This window comes from Chionomys nivalis, chromosome 7 (assembly GCF_950005125.1).
Source record: "Chionomys nivalis chromosome 7, mChiNiv1.1, whole genome shotgun sequence".
Taxonomy (NCBI): domain Eukaryota; kingdom Metazoa; phylum Chordata; class Mammalia; order Rodentia; family Cricetidae; genus Chionomys; species Chionomys nivalis.
The window spans coordinates 84,330,009-84,355,403 of NC_080092.1; the positions used below are offsets into that span (position 1 = coordinate 84,330,009).

The window sequence follows — 25,395 nt, forward strand, 5'->3', positions numbered from 1 at the left end:
CTCAGACTCCAGGTCCTCTTGTGCAAGCTGCACATTATCCTAGCCTGGAACAGCATCCAGATGAACTTTCTGAATCTCCTGCAGAGATTGAATCATCTGAAAGTGGCCTGGAATCCCAAATTCAGCTTCCAGAGGAAGCTGAGGAAGAGGAGGAGGAAGCTTCTCTAATTCAGCAGGATGTCCCATCACAGCATCCAGGCCCTCTTCTGGAGGATGAGTCTTCTCCTATAGAACTAGAGCAGCCAGCTCAACCTTCTGAGCCTCTTGAGGAGGTAGGATCAGGTCCTGGAAGCCAGCCAGAAGTCTTAATTACACCTACAGAACTCCCTGAAGAAGCCATGCCTCCAACTGAGCAAGCACCTCCCCTTCAAGTTGTTGAGAACGTCGTTGAAACTCCATCAATTCACCAAGTGACATTCCAGCCAACTCAGAGTGAAGAGCACCATTATCACTTGCCACATGTTGTATTTAGGCCTGTGGATGTGGCACTTACCATAACTTCAGAACCTACCAAGGAGATGGAATCTTCTCTGACACAGCAGGAGTCCCCAGTGCATCCTCTAGAGTACCCTGGAGAGGAGGAACCTTTTTTCAGTGAGCAGGAACAGCCAGCTGAACCTTCTGAACTGGAAATTCCAACTCATTCCTCAGAACATGCTCTAACCCAACAAGAACAAGCAACTCTGTCTTCAGAATATCATGAAGTGACTGTTTCACCCTCAACTCACCATCAGACTCACCATTCAAGTTTATCCTCTCTAAGTGTTCAACCTCCGGATATGCAGTTAACCATAACACAAGAACCCACAACAGAGGTGGGACCTCCTCCAGTGCATCATGAGGCTATAGTTAAACCAAATACAGTCCCAGAAAAGGATGTAGGCACTTCTACAACCCAGTATACCAATCCAGCTGTAACTCCAGAGCCTTCTGAAGGGATCGAACCCTTATCAAATCAACAGGAGTCTCCAGTTCAATCTCCAGAACCTGTTCAGTATGAAAACCCTTCTCTAAACCAGCACGGTGGCACAGATGAGAATCCAGAGCTCCCAGAGGAGCTTGAACCTTCTTCAGCCCAGCAGGAGACCCCAGTGCAGACTCAAGAGCTCCCTCATGAAACAGTAGTTCAACCTCCAGCACACCAGGAGGCAGCAGGTTCTGACCTGGTTCCTAGTCAAGTTCATCTTCCAGCACCACACAGTGTCCCAGCTAAGCCTCCAGAGTTGATTAATGGGGTTGGAACTTCAAGCCAACAAGGGTCTGAACCTTCGAAAGACCAGCAAGAAGTTATAACTCAGCCTCCAACCCTCCTTGAAAACCAACAGCATTCTTCAGTTCATCCAGATGTCCCCACCCAGCCTGAAGAGCTTCCTGGGGAAGTTTCTTCAGGGCAGCAGGAGAACATATCTCCACCCATAAAGCACCCTTTGGGTACAGAATTGTCACCATATCAGCAAGAACTCCCAAATAAACCTCAAGAACCACCTAAAGATTTTTTTCTTCCTCCACTGGGAGATACCCTGTACTTTTCACCTGAAGATCTAGAAGCAATATTCAGATATGAGCATTCAATATTGCATAAAACCACAGTTAAACATCCAAACCAAGCACGAACCAGAGCTCCAGAGTCCTCTTTGAAAGTTTACTCCCTTCAGGAGCAGGAGGAGGACCTACTTCAGCCTATAGGTCCCACTGAACAAGTTGAATTTTTACAAGTCCAAACTGAATCCCCTTCCCATATACCAGAATATCCTGAAACTGAATTTTCTCGGCAAGGGGCCATAGCTCCGAAAGCAGACCGCCACAAAGGGGTATATTCTTTTCCAACTCAGCAGGAAGGCCCATATCTACCTCCAGATTCTACTATGGGTGCAGAACCTTCTCCAGCTCAGCATATGACCCGCTCTCAACCTGCAGACCTCTCTGAGAATGTGGAACCATCTCCAGTGCTACAGCCCACCAATACACAGGTTTCAGAACCCCCTAAGGAGACAGAGCTTTCTGCAGCCCAGCAAGTAGTCCCACACCAGCTTCCAGAGTTAATGAACAATATTGTAACGTACCCTCCAGCATATCAGATGACAGTCTCAGCACCAGGTCAGATTCAAGCTGAATATTCAGCATCACCCGTTATCTCATTTCGGCCTTTGGACCTGGAACTCACCATAACTTCACAATATACTCCAGAAGCAGATCACACTACAGTACCAAAGAAGAGTACACCTCCACCAACACATCCTCAGGTGACATTTCCACATCAGACTCAGCAACCTTTGGATATGGAACTTACCATAACTCATCAATCGACTCCTGAGGAACTTCCTCAAATTCTGCCAGACACCACAATTCAGATTTCACAACCACCTAGAGTGATTATAGTTCCCGTCCCAATATATCAGGTGGTGACAGTTTCAACACCACATCAGGATCACATTGAGTATCCAACAGCACCTGTTGTCTCCTTTCAGCCTTTGGACCTAGAACTCACCATAAATTCAGAGCCTACTAGAGAGACTCAGCCTCCTACAACCACAAAGATGAATACAGTTCCTCCTCCCAAGCCACCCCACGTTCAACCTTTGGATCTGGATCTTACCATAACTCATCAATCTACTGCTCAAGTAGAACTTCTTCAAACTATATCAGAGAGCACAATTCATCTTACAGAACCAACTACAGAAGTTGTAACTTCAGCCCTAGTATATCAGGAGGTGACAGTTCCAACACCACGTCAGGATCAAACTGAGTATCCAACAGCACCTGTTGTCTCCTTTCAGCCTTTGGACCTGGAACTCACTATAAGTTCAGAGCATACTAGAGAGAGTCCGCCATCTACCACCACAAAGATGAGTACAATTCCTCCTCCTAAGCCCCCAACAGTTCAACCTTTGGATCTGGAACTTACCATAACTTCACAGTTTACTACTGAGGGAGAACATTCTCAAATTGTGTCAGAGATTACAACCCAGATTACAGAACCACCTAAAAAGGTTGTAGTTCCAGTACCAATATATCAACAGATGGCAATTCCAACCCCAAGTCAGGATCAAGATGAGTATTCAATAATGCCTGTTATCTCCTTTCAGCCTTTGGATCTGGAACTTACCGTAACTCCACAACCTACTCCTGAGGGAGAACTTCCTCAAGCTATGCCAGAGACCACAACTCATCTTACAGAACCACCTAGAGAGGTTGTAGTTCCAGTCCCAATATATCAGGAGGTAACATTTCCAACGCTACATCAGGGTCAACCTGAATATCCAACAATGCCTGTTGTCTCCTTTCAGCCTTTGGACTTGGAACTCACTATAAGTTCAGAGCCTACAAGAGAGAGTCTGCCACCTACAGCCACAAAGATGAGTATAGTTCCTCCTCCTAAGCCCCCAACAGTTCAACCTTTGAATCTGGAATTTACCATAACTCCACAACCTACTCCTGAGGGAGAACTTCCTCAAATTTTGCCAGACACCACAATTCAGATTTCACAACCACCTAGAGTGATTATAGTTCCCGTCCCAATATATCAGGAGGTGACACTTCCAACACCACGTCAGGATCACATTGAGTATCCAACAGCACCTGTTGTTTCCTTTCAGCCTTTGGACCTAGAACTCACCATAACTCATCAACCTACTGCTCAAGTAGAGCTTCCTCAAATTATGCAAGAGACCATAACTCAACCCTCTGATCCACCTAAAGAGATACGGGCTCAAGCCTCTGTATTTCAAGAACTGACATTTCCAACACCTTCTCAGCTTCACCCTCAGCATCTGCACCCAACTGAAGTTACAGTTCAAACTTTGGATCAGGAACTCGCCATAACTTCACACTCTACTACTGAGGGAGAACTTACTCAAACTACACAGGAGACCACAACTCAGCCCCCAGATACAGCTACAAAGGTTGTCCCTACAGCACCACCAAGTCCGGAAACAACTGAGCATCCACCAACACCTGCTGCCTCATCTCAGCCTTTAGACCTAGAACCCACTGTGAATTCAGAACCTACTAAAGTGACTGAATATTTTACAACCACACAGGAAACTACAGTTTCTCCTCCACAGTACCATAAAATGACACTTCCAGAACAAGATACTTCCAAAGCTGTGGTTACAGTTAAGTCTTTGGATCTGGAACTTACAACTCCAACTTCCCATCTGGATGTTGAACCTTCTTCAAGCACACAGGAAATCCTTCCTGAGCATGAGCAGCCACATGAAGAAGTTGCAGCTCAAGCACCAGTGTTTTATGAAATCCCAGCAATTCAGGATCACACTCAGCAGCCGACTCTTTCTGATGTCACTGCTCAACATACAGAAGTAGACCATACCCTGTCTGCAATATCCACTGTAGAGACTGGACTTATTGTAGCCCCATATAATATTACAGCTTCTCCTCCAAAACACCAAGAGATCACCCTTGTACCTGAAGACCAGGTTCAGGATCAGCATGTAAACCCAACTCAAGCCACAGTTCATCCTTCACACCCAGAGTTTTCCATAACTCCACAACCTGCTACAATGGTTAAACGTTCGGCACCAGTTCAGCCTACAGAGTCATCTAAGGAAATGGTAGCTCAATCTTCAGTGCATTTTGAAGTGACAGCTCTAGTTCATGATCAATCTCAGTATCCAAGCTCAGAGGCTCCCCAAAAGGCTACAGGTTCTACAGTCCCAACAACTACATCCTCTCCTGCAGCACACAGTGACGTCACGCTTTCACCTCCAAACCAGGTTCAGACTCAGCAGCCAAATCCTACTCAGGTCACAACCCAGTCTTCACACACAGAATCTTCCACAGCTCCACAACCTGCTACAGTGGTGAGCCATTCTCCACCTGTTACTGAGATCCCATCTCAGCATCCAAATGCAGACACCATAGAGCCTGAAGTCCCAACAGCTACAGCTTCTTCATCATATCCTAAGATGATACTTCCATCTCCAGAACAGTTTCAGACTCAGCAAATCCCAAGTGAAGTCACACTCCAACCCATGGATGTGGAGTATACCATAACTCCATATGCTGCAATTTTTAACACAGAAAGAAAGCTAATTATTAAAATGAAACAAAATGCCTCCATAAGCACCAACCTATGTGACTTCTGCCTGTGTGAAAATGGCACACTATTGTGTGTTCATCTCAGCCCAATGCGGAGACTCCACCAAGTGCCTGTGCCAAGGCCCAGCACCTACAGAGGCACTTTAACTATTTTGTAAGAATAACCTTTTCTTATTTCTGTTTTACATTTTACTTAACATGCAGTCTTTTCTTCAAAGCCTTGCTGGACCTTCCTTGTCACCCCAACCAACACTGGCTGACTTTCTGCTTTTACTTTTGCTTATGAATTCTTCTTCGTCCTCATCCTCCGTCTTTCTAAGATGCTCCCTTCTCCAGTTAGCCCCTTTGTATCATTGCTCAACTTTGGCTCTTCCATTTTCACACCAGCCTCTCTATAATTCATCTCCTTAGTAAGCATGCAATGAAGAGATCAAAGGAGATTCAGACTCCTGGGGCTTGACCGCAGGTCTTTCACATGGTAGTTCTGCAACTCTAGGAAGAGTGCTTAGCTGTGACGTAATTCCCTCCCCTGTGAAATGTGGAGTATGAGGCTACTATTTCATAGGATTGTTGTGACGGTTAGTTGATTACCTGGAATACTTATCTTAGTCTTAACATACATGAATGTTGGCTATTAATACTATGCAATCTCTGTTCTGTTCAGAGCTCATCTTTGTTCTAGGACGTATAACCTTTTGTGCACAACTTGAGGTTAAGAACTGTGAGAGCCACATATGTATGGTGTTATCTCTAGAACATAAAAAATGATACATCAGGAAAAGGGGAGCATTAAACCTTCACCTGTGGCTCAAAGTATGCTTATTATTGAATAGAGAAAAACCAGAGAGTACAACCTAGGCAAAGGCATGGCTATGAGAATAATGGGGATTTAGTCAGATTAAAAATAGGTAAACATACTATCAACTATAAGATTTAGAAAGTAACACAGGGAGACATAGAAAGCCGGGCGGTGGTGGCGTACGCCTTTAATCCCAGCACTCGGGAGGCAGAGGCAGGGGGATCTCTGTGAGTTTGAGACCAGCCTGGTCTACAAGAGCTAGTTCCAGGACAGACTCCAAAACCACAGAGAAACCCTGTCTCGAAAAAGCCAAATAATAATAATAATAATAATAATAATAATAATAATAATACAGGATAATTTTTTTTATAAAGACAAACTAGTAGTATAATCTGACCTGGAGTTTCCTAGGTTTATGGGCATTTTCCACCATTCTCATATCTTAGATCATTTTAGAATATATATATATATATGCCTCCAAGCCCTCCACCATGGTGGCCTATGAGGAAGAGAAGACAGGATTTAGTGACGAGTTAAATTTAGAGCTGGGCTGTATGATATACAACAGAGAAGGAAGTGGAAAGCACACCCACAGATTAGAAGTTCGAGTTCCGAGGAGACATCTCACTGCTTGCACCAGGAGCCCTCGGGAACTGACAGATCTGGGAATTAGATGATTGGTGGTTTTCTTCGTTCTGCATTGAACACCTCCCTGAGGGTGCGATGATTTTACTGCTTCTGTTTAGTCTTTTCCTATTTACTCAAGTATATGAACTGTTTCTTCACAGGAATTTCCAAGGAAATTCTATTTCTTACATTGACAAAAATGTATGGAAGGCATACCGTTGGACTGAGAAACTGTGAGTATATTTTCTACAAATATGAATACAAAAATAACAGCAGCAACAAAACACTACACTGTAAGATCCTCCTTGGTCCAGATTTTGAGGTAAAAACCTCTGAGAAAAGGTATTTCCTCTTCACAACCAAAATCAACCTATACCGACTGAATTTCTCAGGTAAATTTTGTGGGGACTAAGGTGTAGTTCAGGGGGAGAATAGTTGCCTAGCATGCATGAGACCATAGGTTGAAACACTATCAATTCAGTCAAAACTTATTTTACGTTTCATTTGGTGTTTCCATGAGCACACAAAGCCAGGGCATGCACGTGGAAGTCAGAGGACAGCTTATAAAACTTGATCTTCTTCTGCCTAGAGATTGGATCAAGTTTCAGTCTTGGCAACAAGTCCCCTTCCCCTTGGGATTATTTTGCTGCCCAGATTTTAAAAGTAAATTTTCTGAACTTTGTTTGAAAAGAGTGACAATTAAGTTTGTCTCCCATATAGAAATCATCTACGATAACATGTTTTGGTTGTGTTTTTTTAGACAGTCTAGGGAAGTAACCTCAACTGACCTGAAACTCACTAAGTAGATCAGGCTGGCCTTACGCTCAAAGAAATCTGTCTGCTTTTCCTTCTTAAGTGCTGGATTAAAGATGTGCAACCACACCTGGCCTACAATTGCATTCTTAATGGATATAAATTAAATATCAGGTATAGAGAGACCTTCCTTGTGCTCTAATTTTTCACCTCTGAGGTAATGGATTTGTTTTATTTTGCTTGAGGGACAGAGACCATAAGCAAAAGCACCTGGGAGAGGAGAGTTTATGTCCCCTTACAGTTGTAATTCTTCATGAAGGGAAGTCAGGGCAGGGACTTCATGAAGTTTCATACATAGTTACTCTATGTATCTCCAATCATACATAATATGTCATAGTATGTACACATTAGTGAAATTTTAATATTAGCCCATTGATGTTTAGAGAATATCTGGTTTTTCTGATATATGTATGGCTGAAATAAGCATCCTATATACTTCTTTCTGAACATGCATAAGTTTCTGTAAAGTAGATACCTAGAAATTGAACCTCCAGGGTGGAGACCATTGGCTAGGTGAAATTTTAGTTGCCCTAAAAACAAATGGTGCCAACTTATGCTTGGGGCAATAGCATAAGATGGCATTTATTTCTCCATCCCATGTCACCACTGGATGTTCTCCATCTGTTTGACAACTTTTGATCTAGATAACCTTTAATCTTTCAGAATTCTCAGTGAAAACCTCCTGACTGAATTACGCAAGGACTCATTTGAAGGCCTGCTATCACTCCAGGTTTTGTAAGTTAGTTAAACATATCTACTTGTCAGTTATGTGTTATCTATGGATGAACAAGGGATTTGAATTAGATAGATCTTCATCTGTCTAATGGGTTTGATAGTGCTTGCCTAAAATTCCAGTACTGTGGAGGTAGAAAGCAGGAGGATTGCTGAAAGTTGAAGATCTGAATGGTCTACATAGTGGGTTTCATACCAATTCCAGGACTGCTTGGCAAGACCCTGGCTCTAAAGACAAAAACTTAATAAAACAAAATCTGCAATTAGTCAGTCTGGGTGGGGGTGTCAGCCCATCTCTAACATGAAAATGCCTTCTTGCATTTTAAATTTCTTATTTATATGAACAAGCTTCAGATAGAAGCACTTCATTTGCAGGGGGGAAACGTTAGTAAGGGCTGAGCAGTTACTGGAACTCCCACAACCCTTGTTTTGTAAGACATATGCTAGTATTTGGATCTAGTCGGCCACACCTCCATCAAGTCTGATCCATGCTCTCGTTTACTGCAGCCCATGAGTTAGGAGTGGTTTGACACCTTTAGAGGACTTGTGCCAGTGCCCTTTTTGTTGAGGGGATGGGGTGCCTGATGAGAACAGCTGAAAGGAGGCAAGATTTATTTGGGCCCTTCCACTCAGAGGTTTTTGGCTCCTGGTGGCTGGTTCCATTGTTTCTGGGCCTGTGGTGAGGTGGAGCATGGTAATGGAAGACTGAGGTAGGGCAAAGCTTCAGACAGGGTGAAAGAAGTTGTTCCCGGTAACAAGACACGCCCCCATCCACCTGCTTCTCCCTTTAGAAATTCCCGGTAAGAAGACACACCCCCATTCATCTGTCTCCTGTTAGAAATTTCCAGTAACAAGACACGTCCCCAGTTACCTGTCTCCCGTTAGGCCCCACCTCCTCGTGGCACATTCAGAAGGAACTCAGCAGTGAGTTAAGCCGTGGACGACCTTAGTGCCTACTGACTAAGAGACCCCTAACTGAGAACCAAACCTTCAGTATATGATCCTTTTCTTATCTTTCAGGTTGGCGGTGGGGGAAAAGGGTACTTCATATCCAAACAACTAACAGGGCTAAAAAAGAAAAAAAAATAAGATAACCAATAAAGAATTACAATAGAGACTATGTGTGGCCTTCAAACTCTAAAATATTTGCTAATATAACCTTCACAACAATGATTACATGGTAGGATAGATGGAATTAATGCTAACTTCAAGCTGTCCCATCAAAGAGAAGAAAGAGCCATTTACATTAACTCGAAGTCATTGACCCAGAGTGCTTTGGGTTTTTTGTTTTGATTTTTGTTAGTTTTTTGTTTGTTTGTTTGGGTTTTTGTTTTTCAAGACAGGGTTTTTCTGTGTAACCCTGGTTGTCCTAGAACTCAATCTGTAGACCAGGCTGGCCTTGAACTCACGGAGATCTACTTGTCTCTGCCTCCCAAGTGCTGAGACTAAAGGCATGGGCCACCACCTCCAGGCAACCCAGAATATTTTAACAGTTTGTGGGTTTTGGGGGTTTGTTTTTATTCTTTTTGAAGCATGGCCTAATATAAGCATAGACTGTCTTCAAATTCTCTAAAAAGTCAAGGTTGACCTTGAACACCTGATTTTTTTGACTCTACCTCACAAGTGCTAGGATTACTGGCATCCACCACCACACAGGTTATGCAGTCTTGGGGCCCAACTGTACTATGTCCCTTATTTTTTTTTGAACCTGGGTCTCCCTGTATAGCCTAGGCTGACCTTGAACTTACCCCAATCTTCCTACTTTAGTCTTACAACCCAAATGCTGGAATTATAGGCATGTGCCTACCATACCCAACATGTTCTTACATTTAATCCAAATTAAATTTAACATTGCCATATTAAGTAATTAGCTAAACACACAAATTACATAAATGATATCATCAACATGATAAACCTATTAGGAGAATAGGTTACTATTAAGACTTTCAATGTAAGCATTTTTATGCCCATGTCAGAAATAGATTATTAGAAATGATGCTTAAAAAGTATTCCTAATTAGTCCCAGGACAACCAGAACTATACAGTGAAACCCACTAACAAAACAATAAAAATTTCAGCAATCTTGTTACCAAGGAAGAAATACTTCACAATAATTCTGCTTCTTTAGGAATAAGAATGTAGGTGGTGGTGCACGCCTTTAATCCCAGCACTCAGGAGGCAGAGGCAGGCAGGTCTCTGTGAGTTCGAGGCCAGCCTGGTCTAGAAGAGCTAGTTCCAGGACAGGAACCAAAAACTACGGAGAAACCCTGTCTCGAAAATTAAAAAAAAAAAAAAAAGCCATATAATCTCTCAAAATGACTAACTCAAAAATATCTATCAGGATCCATAGTTTTATTTTATATATATATGAATATCATAAAGGGTGAGACTCTTAGGAGATGGATAGACAAAGGAAGTGGCTCTAAAATATTCAAATTCAAAAGTTTAGAGTTTAGACAAAAACAATGTATTTTAAACTCTAATCCTACTAGCCATCCTATTATAGTCATATTAGAAACCTAATAGCTAAGCAAAGCATTATTTCCCTTTTATGTTTCCTAGGGATTTATCCTGCAATAAAATACGCTATATTGAAAGAAGGACATTTGAGTCGTTACCTTTTTTGAAGTATATGTAAGTTACAAATTTAACCCTTTCATATTTGAATTTTAATCACCTTTGTGATGTTTTGATATCTGACTTGCAACTTCACTAGTAGGCAATAAGCTAGACTCAAAAAAAGACAAATATTGCATTTTTATTTGTTTATTTGTTTTGGTGATAGGACAAGCCTGTTAAGCAAGTTTCTGCCAATGACCTGCATTCCTAGATTTTGTGTGTGTGTGCTAAAAACAGAAGCAGCACTATGCAGGGTGAGAAGGGAGTCAGAAGGATGAAGAACAAAGAGGATAATGGGATAAAGAAAGCTAAAACATCAAGTTTTTCTCAAAGATGGGCGATCAATCTAAAGTGTGTGTGTGTGTGTGTGTGTGTGTGTGTGAGAGAGAGAGAGAGAGAGAGAGAGAGAGAGAGAGAGAGAGAGAGAGAAGACAGGAAAGTAAGGCTGATGTAGGAGGGAGAGAGGACACCAGCAGAGTGGAGTGGAGAGTAGGGGAACAGAAAAGAGCAAAGTAGAATGAGAGACAGTTATGTACATAAAATTGTCAAGATGAAATCCATTATTTAGTACAATAACTAAAACTTTACTGCAAGTGAAAAGTCATAAAAATTCTATGCCAAATCCTTTTAGTCTGTAATAAGGACGAATATGAGAATTCTGCTGAGTCAGAGTGCATAGTGACAGCGCCAGTTCTCTTTCAGTGCAAAGGTTCAGCCATGGCAATGATGGGTAAGATACTGCCGTCAAGTGCCAGACACCATGGCTGTTCCTCAATATCCCCCAGCATATAGGACAAAACTGCATGTCAGGGGTGCTAAAAACCCTCCCTTAGAGAAGTAGAAATCACTGACAAAAATGCTGAACATTTACTGTACTAACGTATTCCATATGTAATTATGAAAGAATAAATTATAAGCCAGTATCATCCTCAGATTTCTTTAGCAAATGGAGGAAGTATTGAATTTATGTTTAATTACATATAAATTAGAATCACCACAAATGCAAATGTTCTAAAGAGTATTTTTCATTGACTTATGTCTCTTTTTTTGAATTATTTTAGGAACCTTGGGTGCAATTTACTCACTGAACTGAGCTATGGAACATTTCAAGCATGGCATGGAATGCAGTTTTTACAGAAGTTGTAAGTGAAGTAGAATGTAAATACTTATTTGTGTGTTAAAAACCATGCAGATTCCCCAACTGTGAACCCTGTGTGAACTGTGGGTAGTTTGTCCCATTCATTCTTTTCCAATGAGGAAACTGAGGCACAGGAGGGCAGGAGACTTGTGTAAATTACAGGACACGATGAGCTTTCCTCATCCTGACCTTCAGCACGGGCACCACAAGTAACACCACGCGAGTAACACCGATAGGTATCGTCATGGCGCCCTCGTGCTGTGGCTCTGATGTGTGATGTTGTTTTTGGAAACCCTCTTGTGAGTTTCACTCTGATTCCCTCTCCCATGCACAGTTCCCAGCTGCTTGAATGGATGCCACATAGAGGTGCAAAGAGCAAAGATTAACACCAACTCCTCCAGAGAGCAAAAGGTAGAGGTGCTTTCCCAGAAATGGAAAGCTGAAAATTTACCCGAGGACTTCTCCCCTCCTTATCCAGAACATTATTTCTCAGGACGCATATGCCTCTGAAGTCATGCATTATCTGTGGGTAAGAGGCACCTTGGAAGCCTGGATAAGAGGGCATCTGCATCTGCATTAAGCTATATGGTTGAAAATATCCATAAAGAAAATATGCTGCTCTATCCTGGCTCTATAGAATACTTTTCTTCCTCAAGAAGAAAGTGAATTTTATTAGCTTTTATCTAAAAATCCGTGTTTGTCAGGCATTGTGGCATATGCTTAAATACCAGCAGTTGCACTCAGGAAACAGAGGCAGGAGGATCGTAAGTTGGAAGGAGTCTTGGACTAACAGTAGACTCGTGTCAAAAACAAAACAAAGCAAAAAATCCCACTTTGTGTGACGTTCAGTGACCAGGAGGGAATTATAAACTCAAGAGGGATTTTCTGCTCTGGATCTGAGTTTGGGCGGCTGTAACCTGTCTGGTAGGTCAGAAACCCAGATTCACAGTTGGTTCCCATGGGAGGACGGGTTTGTGGTGTGCTGGGGCTGGATGAACTGTTCTGTAGATGTTCCTTGTAGCAGTCTCCCCTCTCCAGAGCAAATTTGCTGACTCCTAACTTGGGGGAAAGGGACCAGATGGTCTGGCGGGTTAGAAAGACTCATTCAGGTGCATGGACTTGTTATCTCTAGTTTGTGTTCATCTTGGCAGAAGGAGTTTGCTTCCTTGTGATGAGATGAGCAGAGCTAACTAGTATTGGACATTGATATTCACATCATGTTATCTGAACGGAACAATGGTACCTCTCAGAATTCAGTCACCATAACAGATTGGCTCAGTGAGGCAAGCATAGTGTGTGCTTGTAAGCCCAGCTACTCAGATGCTGAGGAGGGAGGATGTCTTGAGTCCAGGAGTTCAAGACTGACCTGGGCAGGATAGTGAGAACTCATTAAAAAAAAAAAAAACCTTGACAATTGTTGGCAGAGGCTGCTTATTCATTTCCTGGCTGCCCAGACCCAAAATAACCACTCAGAAACTGTATTAATAAAAACACTGCTTATGCATATTTCTAGCTAGGTCTTATATCTTAAATTAACCCATTTCTATTAATTTGTATCGTCATGTGATTGTGGTCTACCAGTAAGGTTCCATCCACCATCCAGCATCTGTCTCCTGCCATGGCTACATGGTGTTTCTTTGATTCTGCCTACTGTCTCTTTCTCTGCTTGCCCTATTCTGTGCACCAATAGGCCCAAAGCAGCTTCTTTACTAACCAATGGCATTCACAGCATACAGAAGGGAATCCCACATCATACAAGGGGCACAACCCACCAAGTGTGTGCTGGGAATTTGACTCCTTTGTTCGGATCCAACACTCAACTCTTTGTGATAGATAAGGGAGTTTTCTTCAGGAAATATCCCATAGTAAGACACAAGCTTCTTGCATCTTTCCAAAGGCAAGTTGCCAAGGGAGAAACCAGGAATTCTGTGACATATAGCACACAGTTCCTGCGGTGTTTGTTAAGTTGAACTTCTGTCCCCCCTGCATTACAAAAGTCTGTACAAAGATTCCATCCAAAGTAGTTTTGTCTAGGGCTGAATGAAACCTAAGCCCAAGTGCCAAAATCCTAGCAGCTTCTATATTAATAAACTCTGCATGTTATTTTTATTTCCCATTAGATAATGGTCAGACCTCTCAAGATCTATATTCACCCCTGGTTTCAGGTACCTACTTGGATACAGCCTCCATGTTACTGACAAGCCCTGATGAAACATGTTAGCACTACCTTCAGGGTCAGATGCTCTTGAATCTAAAATCCAGATCAAAGACACACCAAAAGCTCACTAGTTAAGTGCCATTGTTCTATTGACAATAGGAATCATGCCTCTTTCATATGAAAAAAGTTACAGAAAACCAATAGTGGTTGACAGTCTATATGGTAAGTACACCCCCTCGCGACTTTAAAGTGCTTCTCCTTCATTTACCTACATAGGTCCAGACCAGTGGCTTGTTTTCAAACATTCTTTTAGTCACTTCATTGATATTAATAATAAACTCCCTGAAGGATTTCACTAGACAGAAGAGCTACACATTATTCAGCCTGAGCATATTCACGTGGTTGTAGGAAGAAGACCATTTATTGGTTCCCAGCTGCTCAGCCCCAAAATAATCACACAGAAACAATATTATTTAAATCATTGCTTGGCCCATTAGCTCTAGCTTCTTATTGGCTAACTCTTACATGTTAATTTAACCCACCTCCATTAATCTGTGTATCGCCATGTGGCAGTGGCTCACCAGCAAAGTTCTGGCATTTCTGACTCTGGCAGTGGCTCTCTATGTCTTCTCCTAGACTCTGCCTCCTTTCTCCCATTATTCAGTTTAGTTTTCCCTACCTAGCTCTGTTCCCCTGTAGCTCTACTATAGGCCCAAAGAAGTTCCTTTATTAACCAATGACATTCACAGCATACAGAGGGAAATCCCACATCACTGGGTAGTTTGTCTGCAGCCCATCAATGCTGTTCCAATAGCTTAACCCTGAAAGGAAAATTCAAGTTTTATCCCTACTGAAGTGTCTACCCACTCTTAAAAATATCCATGGAGTAAATGGCCATAAATTGGACCCAGTAATACTCTAGTGCTTCTTTCTAGCCCTCTAGTATTGATTTCCTATGGGAAACTATTCATGTCCAAAAGTTTGCTTCTGGGGCTGGAGAGATGGCTTGGTGGTTTAAAACACATGTTGCTCTTGCAGAGGACCTGGGTTTGATTCCCAGTACCCACATCCTAGCTCACAACTGTCTGTAAACTCCAGTTCCAGGGGACCCAATGCACTCTTCTGACTTCTGCCCTACATACATGCAGACATAATACTCATACACATAAACTAGTAAGTCTAGAAAATTGAATATGTTTTTTAAAAAAGTTGCTCCTTTCAGGACACAATCCTCCCTTTGGTTTTCACAGTATCCTGGCAGCTGCTTCTCACATCAAAATACAAAAACATTAAAGATGAAAAGAGCAACTCAAGCCCATCCTTTGGGATGATTTAGGCGAGTTGTTTAATTTGTAACCATGCAGTAGTTTTGAAAGGGTCACATCAAACATTGTGATAGCTTTCCTCGCTCCGTGGCATCCTATTCTTCCCACTGGTGTGGGAAGGCACCCTCTCTTGCAATCCTAGTAATTCTCCCTCTGCCTATAACAAATTTTTGATGCCTACATTCATGAGATCTTTGTTTTGTTCTAGGCACTATATAAAAAACTGAAACAAATGAAGTAGTGCCAAAAGAATTGGGCATGTGATACATATTCAAGCTTGTTACTTTATTTTCACTCTTCCCAAAACTCTTGCAGTGAAACCATTAACAAGCAGGAGGACCACTAAGAGACTGTGTCTTCTGGGCAGCTTCACTCAGCTTGTTGTGCATTGTTTTTTTTTTCTTTTTTTTTTCTTTTTTTTTTTTTTTGTTTTTTCGAGACAGGGTTTCTCTGTGTTTTTGGAGCCTGTCCTGGAACTAGCTCTTGTAGACCAGGCTGGTCTCGAACTCACAGAGATCCGCCTGCCTCTGCCTCCCAAGTGCTGGGATTAAAGGCGTGCGCCACCACCGCCCGGCTGTGCATTGTTTTCTTATCATGAAGTTGACTTCTACTTTTAATCGGATCTGTGGTGGTTTGAAGAAAATGCCCACCAAAGGGAGTGGCACTATTAGGAGGGGTGGCTTTGTTGGAGCAGGTGTGGTCGTGTTAGAGAAAGTGTGTCACTGTGGAGGCGGGCTTTGAGGTCTCATGTCTGCTCAAGCCATGCCCAATGAGATAGTTCACTTCCTGTTGCCTGTAGATCAAGATTTAGAGCCCTCAGCTCCTTCTCCAGCACCATGTCTGCCTGCACGCCACCAACTCCCACCATGATGATCTTGGACTAAACTGAAAAATTGTAAACCACCCAATTAGTTTTCCTTTGTTAGAGCTGTCATGGTCCTGGTGTCTCTTCATAGTGACAGAAACCCTAACTAAGACTGGACCTATGAAGCAGAGAGCTGTGTTTCTTTCTAAGAAATTTGTGGGGGTTGGAGAGATGGCTCAGAGGTTAAGAGCATTGTCACAGTTTGATAATTCATTGTTTTATGGAGGGATGAACTCTGATGTCCTTACTCAACTGTTTTCATTAAGGTCAACATGTTGTCATAGTTTTTAATCTCTAAAGTCTCAGTGACAATGGCTAATTAAATGTTAATCTTGGGACATGATTAGGGAAAAGGAAAACAAGGAAACTATAACTCTTCTAGAAGCATTCACAAATGAGCACAAGGTTTACACAGTTAACTTCTAAGCCAGCCATGGTAATGCTTACATTACTAATCCCAGCACATGGTAGGTAAGGTCAGGAGATCAGAGTTAAAAGGACATCCTGAGCTGTATAATGAGTCCAATATTTAGTACTGTTTAGTCATTCTTATAATTTATATTTCAACTGTTTAACCTTTGCTTGCTTATTTGCATATGCCATGGTGTAAGTGGAATACAACTAGATTCAGTGACTGAAATATGGTTGTCAAGTTGGCAGTAAGTCCCCTACCTGCTAACTGCCATTTGCACCAACTGGCCAGTCCAGAAAATTATGTTTTTAAAAGTTCTCCAGAAAGAACGTAATCAAATGGCATGTGGTGGTGGTGGGGCACACTTTTAATTCCAGTACTTTGGAGGCAGAGAAAGGCAGATCTCTGTAAATTCGAGGTCAGCCTAGTCTACAGTGGGAGTTCCAGGCAGCCAGATCTACACAGAGAAACCCTGCCTTGAAAAACAAAACAAAAAAATATGGTCAAAATATGTTGTATGAGCTAGAGTAGTGGCCATAGCTCACGAATAACACACACCACCTGTTCATGAAGTCCTGGGTTCAATCACCACCACTGTCAAAAATAAATAAAGGGGGAAGGCTATGGTTAGGTGTGGAGATGGCTCAGCAGGTAAAAACTCTTGCTTCACAAGCTGGACGACTTAAGTTTGGATCCTGGAACCCAGCAGAAGGAGAAAACAGACTGACACATGCATAGGCTTGCTCAGTCTGTGCTGATCAAGAGCACAAGTCACAGCATGTGATGGGGGCTGGCTGTGACAGCAGCCTGGCTGCGGCTCCTCCAGCAGTCTTCTGTTTCTCCTCCAAGTCCAGGGAAATTTTCCTATTATTTTTCTTAGTGAACTAACTACAAAGCATTTTATATTTCTAAAATTGACAAATACCTTGAATTATGGGTGACATTAAAAATAGCCTTTCCTTATAGCATGAATAATAAAAACACAGAGAGATATTGGGGTTCAACCTGAAGATTAGAAAAGCAAATCAGCTAGCCACTGGCTCTTAGCTCGACATCAGCATGAAATGGTGGTCCTGCCTCCGGTGTTGTAATAAGAGCAGCGGGGCTGCGTCCCCGGCACCTGGCCGCCCGCATGGCTTATGCCCCAAAATAATTACACAGAAACTGTATTCTTTTAATCACTGCCTTGCCCATTAGTTCCAGTCTCTTATTGGCTAGCTCTTACATATTGATCTAACCCATTTTTAATATTCTGTGTAGCACCATGAGCTGGCTTACCAGGGAAGATCTTAACCTGCGTCTGTCTGGAGTGGGAGAATCATGGCGACTCACTTACTCGGCTTCTTTCTCCCAGCATTCTGTCTGTTTACTCCACCCACCTAAGGGCTGGCCTATAAATGGGTCAAGGCAGTTTCTTTATTAAATGAAAGTAACTCCTCCATCACTCCGGGAATCCTCAGAATGAGCCTGAGCCTGAGACCTGTCTCCTCCCATCTTATATTCCTCTCTAGGGCTGGGATTAAAGGTGTGCACTACTACTGCCCGGCTTCTATGGCTAACTAGTGTAGCTATGGGGATTAAAGGTGTGTGTCACCACTGCCTGGTCTGTAAGGCTGATCAGTGTGGCTGTTTTACTCTTTGATCTTCAGGCAAGCTTTATTTATTAAAATACAAAGGAAATATCACTATGTTACCCCTTTTTGTCTAAAATACAAAGGCTATAATTAATATAAGAAAAACTATATACAGTAAGTACAATGATTGTATGCAATATGTACAGGCAATAAATACATCAACTGTAACAACAGGCGCCTTGTTGGTTCCTGGCCACTTAGCCCCAAAATAATCACACAGAAACTGTATTAATTAAATAATTGCTTGGCCTATTAGCTCTAGCTTCTTATTGGCTAACTCTTACATATTAATTTTTACCCATTTCTATTAATCTGTGTATCACCATATGGCAGTGGCTTTCTGGGTAAAGTTTTGGCATCTGTCTCTGGCAAGGTTCCATGGCTTCTCTCTGACTCCGCCTCCTTTCTTTCAGCATTCAGTTTAGTTTTCCCCACCTAATTAAGTTCTGTCCCATATCAGGTGGCTCTTCTGACATGAAACAGAGATTTTGAATTTCACTTTAAAAAGCATGCTTGGGTTTAGGGAAGGAGAGCCACAGTCCAACTCCAAAGCCAACTTTAATCTTTAATTAGTCTGAGGTAATCAAAAGACTATTTTCATTATATTTCTATAGAGAATAACAGAAATAAATATTTGGGAAGATTCATAAAATTTTATCATGTTGGAAATGTGATATACCAATAGGTCAATTTACTCTTTTTTGAGACATTTTTTTTTCTGGATGATTTGTCTTTGTTTCTTCAGATGTCTCATTTGTCCAGTGGTCTTCAGATTTCTTACTTGGATACCTTTATTTTACTGAAAAGACAGGAACAAAACCCTTCTGCAACTCTAATTTTAGAGAGATTCCCTTTTGGCAAATTCAAGCTGAATAAATGGAAAGCATTTGACAGTTTTATAGGTTGGTTCTGATTAAATGGCCATGCTGTTTGATGAATTATCATCTCTTCTAATTAAGAGATGTCTCTTGTTCAAAGTGAATCTTTATCAATTTTGATCATATCTTTTCTTCTCCTGTTGAAAAAAAGCAAAACTCCTTCCCCAGTGTAACACATGTCCTGGTTTCCATCTTGATGTCAACATCTTTAAAGTATATCAGCTGATTTAATTCTGTAGTTTTTTTCCAGTGTCTCTCTGCAGCTGCTATTCCTTTCTCATTAACATTTGGAAGATTCAAAGTTAATAAAGCATCATTCCATCTATTTCTGGGGTTATTTATCATCCCTTTCTGTTTATTTAACATATCCTTTAGAGTTAGATTTGACCTTTCTATAACTACCATGAGAATAGCATATAGTTTTGATTTTTGGATCAAATCATAAGGGCTTTGGTCCAATTTACTTAAATTTTCTGATTTGCAACCTGCCTTTCCTGATTTATTTGCATCAGCATAGAATGTAGGGGCTCCAGTTATTGGTGTGCCCCATACAGTGTGAGAAAGGATCCAGCTAGTTCTCTTGAAAAGTTGAATTCTCTTACTTTCATGATAGTTGTTGCTAATCTCTCCAAAAAATACTACAAGTTCTTTGCCAGGGTTCACTTTCTTCAAATAATTTGTCAATTTTATTAGTATTAAAAGGTACTATAGTTTTTGCTGGGTCTATTCCTGTTAATGGACGAAGTGTTGTCATGAGGTCTATGTCCTGCCCAGTTCCTGCAATTATTAAGTCCCAAAGAAACATCCAGAGGTCTATATTGATTGTCCCATTAGCTCAGGCTTCTTATTAACTTTTAATAACTTATATTAGCGTATTGTTCTTGTCTGTGTTAGCCACGTGGCTCAGTACCTTATTTGGCAGTCACATCTTGCTTGCTCTGTGGCTGGGTCACAACTACAGAATGCACTTCACTCTCCCCAGAATTCTCATTGCCCCAGTTCTACTTCCAGCCTGGTTGTCCTGCCTATACTTCCTGTCTAACTACTGGCCAATCAGCATTAACTTAAAATATAATTGACAGAATACAGACCATTGTCCCAAAGCACTCCCCTACCCATCTTTTTTTAAAGGAACCAAGAACTCTGAATCTAATACCCTTTGCTTAGCTTTTCTCCTGACCATTAGCCATAACAACTTGTAACCAACATTGTAAACAAATGAAAATATCCATAGTCCATTTTGGGGGGAATGGCTGTAGTTTCCAGGCTACTTCCTGCTGTTTGGGGACACTGATAATCTTATGGGGACCTAAAGAAAATTTAGAATTATCACCAAGTCATGACTGGAGTATCCTGTGAGGCTTGATCATCTCAGGCAGCAGTCTAGAATTTGTTTTTAATGAGAACTCAGACATCTGGGCCATCTGTTCCTACCAGATATTTCTCAGGTGGTCTTCCTTGATCAAACCTGATTTTTCTTAACTCAGAATAAATTCATAGCCTCTCATTTTCTATGGAAACAAAAGCAAAACCTCTTCTCCAAAGTAACATACCTTTTGACTTGAATTTTGAAGTAAAGGTATTTTCAAAATATTTATGTTTTATTAATCCAGCAGCATTTATAAACAAATACCTTCTAGCAGCTATTGCTCCTTCCTCAGCAGTCAAACAATTCAAAGAGAACATAATAATATACAGTATCCAGACTCTCTGTGTATATTTCATCTTTATGTGGCTTTATTTTAACCTCTATTTTTTTATTTTTACTTTTAATTTTTGGCTTTTTGAGACAGGTTCTCTATGTATCTTTCGCTGTTATGGAACTCCCTCTATAGACCAGGCTGTCATTAAACTCACAGAAATCTGCCTTCCTCTGCCTCCCAAGTACTGGGATTAAAGGTGTGTGCCACCACACCTTGAGTTCACAGAGATCTGTCTGACTCTGTCTTCAAAGCATTGAGATTAAAGGTGTGTGTCACCACACCTTGAACTCACAGAGATCTGTCTGACTGTCTCCCAAACATTGAGATTAAAGGTGTGTGTCACCACACCTTGAACTCACAGAGATCTGTCTGACTGTCTCCCAAGCATTGAGATTAAAGGTGTGTGCCACCATGCCTTGAACTCACAGAGGTCTGCCTGCCTCTGTCTTCCAAGTGTTGGGATTAAAGGTATGTGCCACCATTCCAGCTACTCTCTCTTTTTTTTTTATTTTAAGGACTTTAACCTTTTTATTTTCTCTCCCAAGCCTGCATATATTTTTAACACACGTAAAACACTTAGAGGTTCTCTTCATCTTTAAATCTCTTTTTATTGTATATCTCTCTTTTTCTGACCATGTGAGTATTTAACTTGTTAAACAATATGGAAAGGATTAAAGCCGTGGCTTTGATGGCTGGATCCAGCCCATTCCTTAGATTTCTCAGATTCTAGCCTCATGGTGGAGGTACCAGCTGTAGTCATGTTTATTGGCACAACTCTATGACATTTTAAGGTCCCTGCCAGCAAGCAAGCTGCAGCACCCCAACAACAAATGGCACCCACATGGACAACTGAATCCACATAAAGCCTGAGAGAGCTTGGGAAGTAATTCTAGACAGAAAAGAATAGAGTAAAGCATGGCTTATTGATAGCAGCACTTTCTCAGGTGGGCTCTGCTCGCTAGAGGCAAATGTGTCTCATTTAAGAGAAGCTTCCTGACTCAGCTTTAGCTGCAAAACCTTGCAGCTCTTTTAAGAGATCCTGCCACGAAACACTTAAATGGTGTTGATGAAAAGCTGACTGCATGCTCTTTGGTTTTCAGTCTTAGCAGGAAAAAAGCACTGCCATTTTAAAATGTCAGCTTTCTAGGCCATCCTGCCAGTGCAAACTCTGACTCTTTCAGGCAGAAGCTCCAACTACAGAGTATTTGAGTGTGGTTTGTAAGCACACTGTTGCAGCTTGCTTGCTGGCAGGGGCCTTGAAATGCCATAGAGTTGTGGCAATAAACATGGCTCCAGCTGGTACCTCCACCATGAGCCTGGAATCTCAGAAATAAGAAATGGGCTGGATCCAGCCTTCAAAGCCACAGCTTTAATCCTCTCCATATTGCTTAGCAAATTACAGACTCATGTGATCAGAAAAAGAGAGATATATACTGTGAAGATAGATTCAAAAACAAAAAAACCTCTAAATGGTTTACTGTGTTTAAAAATATATGTAGGCTTGAGAGAAAAAAAAGAAAAAAAGTTAGTAGTTGGGTGTGGTGGCATACACCTTTAATCCCAACACTTGGGAGGCAGAGGTAGACAGATCTCTGTGAGTTCAAGGTGTGGTGGCACTTGGGAGACAGAGGCAGGTGTATCTCTGTAAGTTCAGGGACAGCCTGATCTACAGAAGGAGTTCCAGGACCTCCAAAGATACACAGAGAACCTGTCTCAAAAAGCCAAAAATTAAAAATAAAAGAGGTTAAAATAAAGCCACATAAAGATGAAAAATATACAGAAAATCGGGATACTATATATTATTATGTTGTCTTTGAATTGCTTGACAGCTGAGGAAGGAGCAACAGCTACTAGAAGGTATTTGTTTATAAATGCTGCTGGATTAATAAAACATAAATATTTTGAAAATACCTTTACTTCAAAATTCAAGTCAAAAGGTATGTTACTTTGAGGAAGAGGTTTTGCTTTTGTTTCCACAGGAAATGAGAGGCTGTGGATTTATTCTGAGCTGAGAAAAATTAGGTTTGATCAAGGAAGACCACCTGAGAAATATCTGGTAGGAACAGATGGCCCAGATGTCTGAGTTATCATCAAAAACAAATTCAAGACTGCTGCCTGAGATGATCAAGCCTCACAGGATACTCCAGTCATGACTTGGTGATAATTCTAAATTTTCTTTAGGTCCCCATAAGATTATCAGTGCCCCCAAACAGCAGGAAGTAACCTGGAAAACTACATCCACATTCCCAACAAATGGACTATGGAAATTTTCATTTGTTTACAATGTTGGTTACAAGTTGTTATGGCTAATGGTCAAGAAAAAAGCTAAACAAAGGGTATTAGATTCAGAATTCTTGTTCCTTTAAAAAAAAGATGGGGAGGAGTGTTGTGGGACAATGGTTTATATCCTGTCCATTGTAGTTTAATAAAATACTGATTGGCCACTAGCCAGGCAGGAAGTATAGGCAGGACAACCAGACAGGAAGTAGAGGCAGGTCAATGAGAACAGGAGAATTCTGGGAAGAAGGAAGTCCTAGTCTGCAGTTGTGACCCAGCCACAGAAGTAATAAGATGTAACTGCCTCATTGAATAAGGTACTGAGCCATGTGGCTAACATGGACAAGAATAATGGGCTGATATAAGTATGAGTTAATAAGAAGTCTGGGATACTAGGCCAATTGGTTCATAACTAATGTAGACCTTTGTGTGATTTTTTTTGGGGGGAGTTAATGACTGCAGGAACTGGGCAGGACAGAAAACTCATTCAACAACAAAGTCTCAATTTTTCTTTTAGAATTAACTCAGAGACCTTTTCCAAATAAGTTTTTAATTTTTCACTCAGCTTATGTAGTAAAAAAGGTCCATTCTAAAATAATGTCTTCCCTTTGCATTAAAATTCCTGTAGGGGAATGTGTGGAGGGTAGTATGACCAGAATGCATTAAGATTCAGATCCGTGCGAATCTTCTGAATTTCCTTCTGTAATTTCTCTTCACTAAAAGTCAATTCTCTCAGCTTCAGCTGATAATTCCCTGAGACTATTTAAGTCCTTGTCACTATCTAAGGTTTTGTCTAAATTAACATCAGGACCTATTCCAATAGTAGGCCAGAGATTGGAAATGTCTTCTAGCCATCTTTGGAATTCATTAAGAGTCTGCAATCAATCTCTCCTAGTTTGCACCTTTTGAGGTCTCAGTTTTTGTAAACCTATTTTGTAGCCTAAATAATTAATAGAGTCTCCTCTTTGGATTTTTTTAGGATCAATCTGTAATCCCTAAAAGAGCAAAATTTTATTTACTTCTTTAAAAATTCTTTCTAAAGTATCCAATTTGAATCAGACAGTAAAATGTTGTCCATATAATAATAAACTATAGATTCAGGAAATTGACTTACAAAACATTGGCACGGGGGGGGGGGGCTATTTAACATTCTCTGTGGGAGAATCTTCCATTGATATCATTTAGCAGGTTGAGAATTATTATAAGTTGACAATGCGTAGGCAAATTTTTCTCTGTTTTGTGAAGTATACCTTCTTTAAAGGCATTGTGAAGAAACAATCTTTTAAATCAATAGCTGTAAGAGGCCATCCTTTAGGAGATAGAGAAGGCAAAGGAATGCCAGACTATAGAGAGCCCATTGGTTGGATCACCTTATTAACAGCTCTTAGATCTGTTACCATTCTCCATTTTCCAGATTTCTTTTTAACAACAAATACAGGAGAATTCCAAGGGCTGGTTGATTCTTCAATATGCTGAGTATCTAGTTGCTCCTGCACCAGCTGTTCTAAAGCCTGACCACAAGTTTAACATTTGCTTCACAAAAGGTGAATGCATGCCATATGAGACTATTTGCTTCCTTGAATATCCTTAAATTTAACATTGGCACAGGAGTCCAATTAGCTGTAATAGAGCCTGTAAGGTTATTGGATATATTAAGGTTGGTTGTCTGAAAACCTTAGGGTGTTCCTTTCAATTCTTATAATGCAATGCTCACTTTCCTTGCTGCATAGTGGTGGCACACACCTTTAATCCCAGCACTCAGGAGGCAGAGACAGAGGCAGGCAGATCTCTGTGAGTTCAAGGCCAGCCTGGTCTACAGAGCAAGTTCCAGGACAGCCAGGACTGTTGCACAGAGAAACCCTGTCTTGAAAAAAAAAAAACCCAAAACAAAACAAAAGCAAAAAGCTTTTCCTATAGGTTAAGGGCTTTATTACCCTTTTACTTGTTTGTTGGATTTTTTTAACCTAAAAGCTCTTCGGCATCTTTTCCTTTATATCCCTTCTTTCCTCCATTTTACTTTATTTTTTCCTATACTCGTGGATGGTTTCCAAGGGAAGGAAATTCATGGATTCTAAGTATATTATACAATAATAAATATATATAGTAATATATACCTATAAAGGATGTTATAGGTAAAAAAACATCATGATTTTTTAAAAATATAGATGTCTATGCCAAAGAAATTAATACAAACTTTTGAGGTAGTTTCAAGATGATGCATTGTTTGTAACATAAATTCTATCACATTTTTCAGAATCCTCAGCCAGAACCCTCTGACAGTTGTTGAAGATCCCTACCTTTATAAGTTGCCAGCATTAAAATATTTGTGAGTATTGTAGCTGTCTCATGGTTCCTTA

At 41.0% G+C, this 25,395-nt stretch overlaps 1 protein-coding gene across 2 annotated transcripts in view; it reads left to right on the forward strand.

Annotated features, from left to right (window-relative positions):
* The first annotated feature begins 4,504 nt into the window (after positions 1–4,504).
* Positions 4,505–25,395, forward strand: part of LOC130876802 (leucine-rich repeat-containing protein 37A2-like) — a 37,263-nt gene continuing 16,372 nt past the window's right edge. Inside the window, exons 1-6 of one of the 2 annotated variants that reach the window (XM_057773420.1) lie at positions 4,505–5,212; positions 6,646–6,717; positions 7,961–8,032; positions 10,592–10,663; positions 11,710–11,790; positions 25,293–25,364. In XM_057773420.1, coding sequence (XP_057629403.1) covers positions 4,521–5,212; positions 6,646–6,717; positions 7,961–8,032; positions 10,592–10,663; positions 11,710–11,790; positions 25,293–25,364 — 1,061 coding nt within the window. In that variant the 5' untranslated portion in view covers positions 4,505–4,520. The remainder of the gene's footprint in view (positions 5,213–6,645; positions 6,718–7,960; positions 8,033–10,591; positions 10,664–11,709; positions 11,791–25,292; positions 25,365–25,395) is intronic. The other variant, XM_057773421.1, reaches the window with a different exon arrangement.